The following is a 9029-nucleotide window of genomic DNA, read 5'->3' as shown; positions in this document are numbered from 1 at the left end:
TCATGGGACCCCCAGCAGCCCTTCGCCCCCTGCCCCGACTCCTAAGAACGCCGGCAGACCCCTCACCCCACACAATCCCATTCCTGGGACCCCTCATTTCCGCATCTCGTGCCCCCTACTCCTGGGGGCAGCCCCTTCACCCGCACCTCCGACTCGAACCTCACGCCATCCGTCTTGTCTTGCAGCAGCCGAGCCCCAGGTGGGCCTGGAGCCTCTGGACGGCGGCGCCCAGCAGGCAGCGCCCAGCATCCCTGCTCCCGCCTCCAGGGGCCCCGGGAGCAGAGCGACCGCCATGCACATCCCGGAGAGCCTCCAGGACCTGGCCGACAGTGAGGCCGTGCAGTTTCTGAAGAGGCCGAAGACGATCGCGCGCATCTTGGCAGGGGTGAGGCCCTCCTGCGGCCCGACTGCCCCGTGGGTGATGGGACACGGGAGTTCTCACCTCTCAGACACAGTGCGGAGGGCGTGGGGTGCAGGAAGGGGCCGGGGGTGGGGCAGGGAACAAAGCAAAAGGGAGCTAATAACTGGAGTCACCTGTCGCCGGAGGCCCTGCGCTGTTCTGAGCACTTGCTAACTCTCATAGGAAGAAACAGCCCTTCGAAGTGGGGGCTCTGAGCCCCGTCTTTGAGATCAGAGAACCGAAGATCAGAGAAGTTAAATCATTTCTGTAAGGCTGCGCTGTCCAGGGGGGTAGCCACAAGCCACCTGTGGCGATCGCTATTTCCATCTGAACTAATTAAAAGGAAATACTCCGTTGCTCAGTCACGGCGGCCACATTTCGGGTGTTCGACAGCCACACGTGGCAGGTGGCTCTCCTATTAGCGCAGATCCGGAACGTTTCCGTCGTGGCAGAAAGTTCCATTGGACAGCGTTGGCGAAGGTCACACAGCAGGAAGCAGGGCCGGGATTCAAACTGGGGTCTGTGAGATGCCAGAGCCCGTTCATTTCCCACCTCTCAGAAGAGGGCTGGGAGAGGAGCAGGGGCTGGGGCCCCCAGGAAGCAAGAGGCACACAGAGGTGGGAAGAGAAGGTGTGACGCAGACCTGAGACACCCGGGGTTGGTGGTCCCTGTGGGCCAGGCACTGTGCCAAGCAAGGGCTTTGCGTGCATGCGTTTAATCGTCACCACATTCTTGAAGAGGCAAGACACCTGGGCTCCAATCCTCATTCCGCCCAGGCTTTGCTGTGTGACCTTGGGCCAGTCACTGCTCCTCTCTGGACCTCGGTACCTGAGGTCAGAGCTGCGACTCCGGGCTTTCAGCTCTGCTGCACCCATTGCCCTCCTTCGACAGAGCTGGAAACTGAGGCCCAGGGAGATGATGAGACTTGATCGGGGTCATGGGAGTAGGTGGGGTGCCCTGGATTGAACCCTGGGGTGCTAATCCAGAGTATCTCCTCCCTACCCTGTCTGGAACCTGTGGTCGGAGAAGAATCAAACGGGCCTGGCTTCGAATCCTGGCTTCGAATCCTGGCTCGGCCACATGCTGTCCGCATAGGGTGACATATTTCTCCATTTGCCTGGGCCATTTTTGGCATAATCATCTGTAGCACCACTGTTCATTCTCAAAAGTGCCCGGTTTTGTTTGATAACTTGCCTGTCACTCTGTGTCTGTGTGACCCTGGGGAAGTGACTTGATTTCTCTGAACCTCTGTACTCTCATCTGTACAAAGATGATGGAGTGCCCTGGTCAGAGGAAGGACTGTTGTGAAAACGAAACAAGTTTCTGCCTATAAAGTGATTGGCATGGGCCTGACAAATAGTAATCTTTCCACAAATAGCAATTATTATCGGAACAAATCATGGCGTGTGAGCAAGGAGAGAGATGGGTGGCGCGGGCCCAGGGTGAGGGAGACTGTGTCCCTTGTTCTCACCCAGGGGAATTACGAGTTCTGTGTCCCCGTTTCAGGTCCCTCCCTGGTGTTAGCCCTTCTGCTCCTCACCACGACCCTGTGACACGGGCATCATTACCCCTGTTTGACCCCGGGGGAAACTGAGGCTCACGGAGGTTGAGTGACTTGCCTAGGGACATCACCCAGCTGGCGAGCAAGTGGAAGGGATTCTCGTGCCTCCAAAGCTTCGGAAGGAAGGGCGGGTGGAGGGTGGGGAGGGAGAAGGAGGCCCAGCTGGTGTGGGCTGGGGTGGGGAACGGGGAGGGAAGGGCTGCCGACTGTGCCAGACGTTCCGGTCACAGACTTTGCCTGCCGCCTCCCTCCTCCCTCCCTCCAGCCCTCTCCTCCCTCCCCCCTGGCCTGGCTCCTCAGTAGGGAGTCTCTGGGCAGCTGGTGCCCTTGTTCCTCTCACTGCCGCCTGCCAGCTGGTGCCTTCACTGATGAATCTTTGCTCCCTCCCTGGGGACAGGCCAGGGAGGGCGTGGAAGGAGGTGGGACTCAGGCTTCAGAGGGCTAGGGTCCCTCTGGCCCAGCTGAGCCCTGGGCTCAAGCCACAGCATAAGGTTTTTGGGGTCAGTGGACAGACAGCGCCCGGGCCTGGAAGTCAGGAAGACTGGATTCCAGTCCCCCCTCCACCGCTGATTGACCTTGAGAGGCCGCTTGCCCTCTCTGGGCCAATCATGAGAACTATCCTCAGGGCCAGGCCCCCACCCTGCATGCCCCTCTTCACAGCACAGAGACAGACTGGGAAACCAAGGCCCCAAGAGCTGAACAGTTTGCCCAAGGCCGCACAGCTGGCGGAGTCAGATGCGACCGGCTCTTTGCATGCCACCATAATGGCTTCGGTCTGTCCCCTGTGAAACAGAAACGAGTTAGCAGCATCCACCACGTGGGGCTGCTGCGAGGCTTCTAGAAGGCAGTGCAGGTAAAATGAACCCGGACTCAGAAACCATCAATGGGCTTCCCACCCTTGACCTTGACCTGGTCTGCCTCAGACCAGCAGGGCAAGACGCTCCCCTTCTATGGACGCGGTTCCTCAGCTCCGAGATAGGAATGGATGTGAATGCCCCTGGTTAATGCCCAAGTGCTGGACAAAAGGAGAGACCTGTCGGGGCCGGCCCGGTGGTGTAGTGGTTAAGTTCACGTGCTCCGCTTCCGCGGCCTGGGGTTCGCAGGTTTGAATCCCGTGCTCAGACCGACACACTGCTCCTCAAGCCATGCTGTGCTGGTGTCCCACATACAAAATGTAGGACGATGGGCACGGATGTTAGCTCAGGGCCAGTCTTCCTCAGAGGAAAAAAAAAGAAGGCACGTGTTGTTATTATTGTTACTGTTATTCAGAGAAGGCAATTAAGGCAAAGGAGAGGGCCAGCCCCGTGGCTTAGCGGTTAAGTGTGCGAGCTCCACTACTGGCGGCCCGGGTTCGGATCCCGGGCGCGCACCGACGCACCGCTTCTCCGGCCGTGCTGAGGCCGCGTCCCACATACAGCAACTAGACGGATGTGCAGCTATGACATACAACTATCCACTGGGGCTTAGGGGGAAAAAAAAAGGAGGAGGATTGGCAATAGATGTTAGCTCAGAGCCGGTCTTCCTCAGCAAAAAAAAGAGGAGGATTTGCGTGGATGTTAGCTCAGGGCTGATCTTCCTCACAAAAAAAAAAAAAGAAAGAAAGAAAGAAAAATAAATAAATAACTATAACATTTAAAAAAAAAAAAAGGCAAAGGAGAGAGCAGGAAGGCCAGAGGCTGAGGAGTTTAGGGGTCCATCCTTTGCCTCCCCCACCCCCACTCTGAAGGGCAGGTCAAGGGCAAAGAAGAAGGGCCAAGGTGGTTCACTCTTTTGACACACATGTGCTGAGCTCCAATCTGGCGCTGGGGCTAGAACAGAGAGAAGGGTCCCATGTGCACCCTGTCCAGGGGGAGTTCAAACTCCCCTGAATTCCCTTCCCCTCGCCTACTCCTCTGCTTAGGTCCCCAGCATCACCACATCCAATCAGTCACCAAGTCCAATTTTACGTCCTAAATATCGCTGGAGATTCCCCAGAGCTCCGGGCTCAGCTCAGACCTCAGTGTCTCTGCCTGCGCCTTCCCACCAATCTCCTCTCTGATCTGTTGGCCTCTTGTCTTGCCCACTCCAGTCCATCACGACCCTAGAGATCTGCTCTGACTCCCAGGTCTGAGCCTGGCAGTCCTCTACTCAGAACCCTTCCATGCAAAAAATTACATTCAAGTAAGGAATTTCACCTTCCGTGGCTCCCAAGGCCAGGCCCCCGGGTCTGGGGTTCGAGGCCTCTGAGGGTCTGGCTCCTGCCCACTTTCCCAGCCTCATCTCACACCTGATCCCTCAAAGGAGATTTCTCTCCAATCCCTGAAGGAGCCCCATGCTGCAGCGTCTGGCTGTTGCACACACGGTTTGCCCCACCTGGAATGCCCTTCCTCCTCTGCCTGCCTGAAAAACTCCTCATTCTTTAAGGTGCAGCTCAGATCTCACCTTGTTTCCTCCTAAACCCAGCCCCATGACTTCAGTTTCGGCTCAAACTTTGACTCTCTCCCTGACCCCAGGCCCCAGCCTCCTCTCTGGCCTCCCAACCTCCAGTCTCACCCGCTCCAGTCCATCTCTAGTGGCCCCAGAGGGCTCTTCATTCATCCAGAGTTGACCCTGCCCCTCCCCTGCTCACAGCCCTCCCATGGCTCCCTATTGCCCTCCAGACAACCCCCATTCCTTAGCCTTTCTCACCCTGCAACACTCCTTACAGGCGTCACCTCATCCAGGAAGCCTTCCTGGACCGAGCTCCCACCGCCCACCCCTTACACACACCAGATCCTTCCATATCCGGCATGAACCTTTCCATGTAGCATTGTGACTGTCCGAGACAAATAATCACTTAACATTTTCACTGAATTGCATTGATAGGATCCCCTGCTCTCAAGGAGTCTGGTCCAGCCTGAGGCAGTAGAGCGGGGGTTATAGCAGACCCAGGAGCCAGACAGCTTCGCTTCAAATCCAGGCTGAGCGACTTTGGGCAATTCCTCACCCTCTCTGTGCCTCAGTTCCATGATCTAAAAAACAGGCTGTTAGTAGTGCCTGCATCCTAGGGTGGTTGTAAGGATGACACAGGCTACTGGTTATGAGGTGCTCTGGTGGGGTTTAATAAATAAACACCGTGGCAGACAAGCATGCTGTATGCAGCGTGCACAGATGATGGACAGGGCTAGCACATCAGTGAGGTTGTATTTGCTTAAAAAAAAAGTCCTGAAGCAAAAAAAAAAAAAAAAACAAAATGGTAATATTTGTTAGGTACTGGATGTTTGTCACATTTCTCTCCAACTTTTCTGTGTCTTTGGAATACCTCACAAATATATTTTTAAAAATGGATAGGAATTAGCCGAGCCGGGAGGGAGGAGGAAGCTGCAGGCAGAGGAGGAGCTTGGAGGCAGAGAGAGTGACCATGACGGCAAATACTTGCTGAGCTCTTCATGTGTCCTGGGCACTGTGCTAAGCATTTCATATTGGTACCTGGGTTTGGTGGCAGGTACCTGTTTGGGGAGGCAGAAGGGGAGCCTGGGAGAGAGGCAGAGGTGAGTGGGGAGAGACGAAATTAAAAGAGAGAGGAGAGCAGAGGCCACGCAGGGTCGCAACAGCCAGGCTGAGGGGCTGGGACTGTCCCAGGGGTGCTAGGGAGCCATGGGGGGCTGTGAGGGAGGAGGGGCAGGGTGTGGAAAGACCCCTCTGGGGCCGTGGAGAATTGGACTAGAAGGGGTAAGACTGGAGGCAGGGAGGCTGGGGAGGCGGAGGAGGCTGAGGCGAGGGCCCAGGAGAAGGGGCCTGAGCTAGGATAGAGAAGAGGGGTGAGGGCAACTGGAGGGACCGGGCTTGAAGGCGCTGAGGCTGTCACAGGGAGGGAGGGTCCAGAACCGTCCAGTGGGTGTAGGGCAGGGCCCGCCGTCCACAGATGGGGGACCCGGGAGGATGAGTGGGTTTGGGGCGACGCTGAGCTCCGCTCTGGCCCCCGGGAATCCTCCTCCTGCATCCACAGGTCTTCTCGCTCATCATCTTCTCCTCCCTGCTGACGGACGGCTACCAGAACAAGACCGACTCGTCGCAGCTCCTCTGCGTGCTCAACAGCAGCAACACGGCCTGCAGCTTCTCCGCGGGGGCTGGCCTCCTGGCCTTCCTCAGCTGCCTGGGCTTCCTCGCCCTGGATGCCCACCAGAGCCGCCTCGCCAGCACCCGCTTCAAGACGGCCTTCCAGCTCTTGGACTTCATCCTGGCCGGTGAGCCCCTGGGGACACCCGCCGAGAGCTGCCCTGCCCCTACTCCCAGCCCCTGACTCCCCAAGGCCCCCAGGACACCGCCCAGCCAGCCTCCGACTGTCCTTCACACGCGACCCAGAGCTTCATCCCTCCCTTCTCGCAGTTCTTCTACACCCGCTGTCTCCTCCAGGGGAATTGTTCCTCGTCCTTTAGACTCAGTGGCAGGGTCACCTCTTCTGACCCCCAGGCTAATTCTAGAAGCCTCCCTTCGGCCTGGCTTTTCTTCGCGTTTGCCTCCCGTCCCCAGAGAACGTTTCTTGAAAAGCCACCTGGTGGCAGGAGGTGGGGTTCAGAGCACGGAGCCAGCAGACCTGGGTTTGGAATCTCAACTCCAGCGCCTCCTGGCTCTGGGGGCCTGAGTGGGTCTCCTCCCCTCTCTGAGCTTCAGGAGAAGCCGGGATGAGAGCCCCCACCTTGCAGGGTCTTTGTGAGGATGAAATGAGAGAAAGGAGCCTGGAGTAACGTTGACATGTACTGGGCACGGAGTCAAGGGCTCCAGGTGCCTGCTCTCACTTCTTCCTCAGAGCCCCCCGAGGAGGTGAGCCCTGTTCGTATTCCCACTTTACAGAGGAGGAAACCGAGGCTTGAGGAGGGTATGTAACTGGGCGCACAGCTGCTGAGTGGCAGATCCGGGCTTTAAAGCAAAGTCTCGCCTCCTGACCGCTGCCAGCACCCTAGATAGAGCCTGGCACACAGTAAGCGCTAAATGAATGTGTGCTCCTTTTCCTCAAGCCCCGGGCTGCTTCCTCTCAGCCTGGCTCATCTCAGCTCTTCCCCTTCCTCCTCCTTCCCCTCCTCCCCCTCCTCCTCCCCTTCCTCCTCCCTCTCCTCCTCCTCCGCACAGGGCCAGTCCCAGCATCTCAGGGCTGGGAGGTCCCTCAAAGGTCGCTGAGTCCAGGGCAGGCCAGTACAACTTTCTGTGAGGGTGGGCATGTTCTGTACCTGCGCAGGAGCCGCTGGCCACCTGTAGCTACTGAGCGCTTGAAGTGTGGCCAGACGACCGAGGGGCTGAATTTGTTTTTACTTCTATTTTAATTGAAATGTAGACAGCCACCTGTGCCCGGTGGCTCCCGTGGTGGACAGTACAGATGGGAGAGGCCACGCAGGCAGCGAGACCCCAGCCCCCCGCTTTCCACAACCCTAAGCCTAAGCCGCCTCTCCCCCGCCCCTCTTCTCTCCTCGCGACCCCCCAGTCCTCTGGACAGGCGTCTGGTTCGTGGGTTTCTGCTTCCTGGCCAACCAGTGGCAGCACTCGCCACCCAAAGAGTTCCTCCTGGGCAGCAGCAGCGCCAAGGCCGCCATCACCTTCGCTTTCTTCTCCATCCTCGTCTGGGTGAGGATGAGCCCCGCCCCAGGCGCCCTCTGCTCCCACTGAGCTCCCCTGGGACTTGGGGGGGGTGGTCCTCCCAGGGCCTCAGCCAGCCCCTTCCGTGCCTTTGGGCAAATTGGAAAGAAGGCGCCCCTCCTCTGAGCAGATGAGCAGACGTGGCCCAGCATTAGGGACTGTGCCGGGAGCCCGTGTCCAGTGAGCAGGGGGCACAGCCATACCCGCAGCTCCATCCCAGGCCAGTCCCCAGCCTGGCCCCTCTCCTCCCCTGCCAGCCCAATCCAGCCCTCAGCATGCCCTTCTCTGCCCACAGATATTCCAGGCCTACCTGGCCCTCCAGGACCTCCAACATGACACTCCCGTCCCCTACAAGCGCTCCCTGGATGAGGGGGGCGTGGTGCTGACCTCCCTCTCCCCGCCCTTGGCCGCCAGCCCCGTCAGCACGCCCGCCACCGGCCCCAACAACCTGAGTTACGCCAGCTCGACCCCGTCCCCCTACCTGACCACTCCGAAGGCCCCTCGCCTCGCTATGATGCCCGACAACTAGGCATCCTCCACAGCAGTAAAGAGAATCCTCCCTCCCGAAGGGCTTCTGAAACAGCCCTCTGTCCTCACGTCTGTTCCACTCTGGTCCCGTCAGTGGCCGGGGGCAGGGAGAAATCCTTCAAGGTCACCTCGGGGGTCTCTGCAGTGGGTGACATTTCCATGCCGCCTCCTGGACTCTCCATCTGGGTACCATCGCGATAGTGGCAGATTAGAGGTGGTGACAAGGGAGCCCTTCTTTCAGGCCTGTCACACGCAGAGCTCTTTACTCGTCACACTGGCCACAGGAGGGAGGCACGAGGCGCCCCATTGTACAGCTGAGGAAGCTTGAGTTCAGGGAGAGAAAATGCTTCTGCCCATGGAGACAGCACTAAGAACTGAGGCCGACACTGGGACCCGCCCTGTCGCTGACGCCAAAGCCCACGCCCTTCCCTCACCCCAGTGACAAGGCACCCAACTCAAAACCATGCCCTGTGAGGAGTCGTTGAAGGAACAGGGGATGCAAGTCCATGAATGAGATCAGGGGAAATCCTTGCCTTCAAATATTTAAAGACTGTCTTGGGGAAGAGAGGGATTTTATTCTAGAACCCTGAAGGTAATCGGGGACTTGTGCACAGGCCATAGAACGCTCCTGCCTTTCAGGGCCAAGCAGGTAACCCCAGTGGGTGAAGCGCCCACTAAGGGGGTGATGGGGACGGGGGCTGTGTCCAGGAGGGCCTGCCTTCACTCAGCACCTAGCATCCAGCACCATGGGCCTGGGGTATCTAGACCAGCACTGTCCAACTGAAATATAATGCGAGCCACAGGGGGCAAGATTTTAAATTGTCTAGTAGCCACATTAAGAGAAACAGAACCAGGGGCCAGCCCTGTGGCCTAGTGGTTAAGTTTGGCATGGTCCACTTCAGTGGCCCAGGTTCGGGGGTTCGGATCACAGGCATGGACCTACACCATTGT

General features: G+C 58.2%; 1 protein-coding gene across 1 annotated transcript; it reads left to right on the top strand.

Annotated features, from left to right (window-relative positions):
• The first annotated feature begins 188 nt into the window (after positions 1-188).
• SYNGR4 (synaptogyrin 4) lies at positions 189-8239 on the top strand. Its single transcript, XM_014795124.2, has 4 exons — positions 189-385; positions 5929-6166; positions 7399-7538; positions 7846-8239. Exons 1-4 carry the CDS (start codon positions 293-295, stop codon positions 8077-8079), a joined length of 705 nt encoding a protein of 234 aa, XP_014650610.1. The 5' UTR covers positions 189-292; the 3' UTR covers positions 8080-8239.
• Positions 8240-9029: the final 790 nt, after the last annotated feature.

Source organism: Ceratotherium simum, chromosome 33, assembly GCF_057802395.1.
Source record: "Ceratotherium simum simum isolate JZ-2026a chromosome 33, ASM5780239v1, whole genome shotgun sequence".
NCBI classification, from domain to species: domain Eukaryota; kingdom Metazoa; phylum Chordata; class Mammalia; order Perissodactyla; family Rhinocerotidae; genus Ceratotherium; species Ceratotherium simum.
The sequence above is the reverse complement of the archived record's forward strand: the minus strand, read 5'-3'. Positions and strand labels throughout refer to the sequence as shown.

What these genes read in the sequence shown, in the direction of transcription:
- SYNGR4 (XM_014795124.2), top strand. Translation starts at nt 293, where the DNA reads ATGCACATCCCGGAGAGCCTCCAGGACCTGGCCGACAGTGAGGCCGTG. An exon ending in CTTGGACTTCATCCTGGCCG is followed by an intron (nt 6,167 to 7,398) that starts GTGAGCCCCTGG and finishes GCGACCCCCCAG; the next exon opens with TCCTCTGGACAGGCGTCTGG. An exon ending in TCTTCTCCATCCTCGTCTGG is followed by an intron (nt 7,539 to 7,845) that starts GTGAGGATGAGC and finishes CTCTGCCCACAG; the next exon opens with ATATTCCAGGCCTACCTGGC.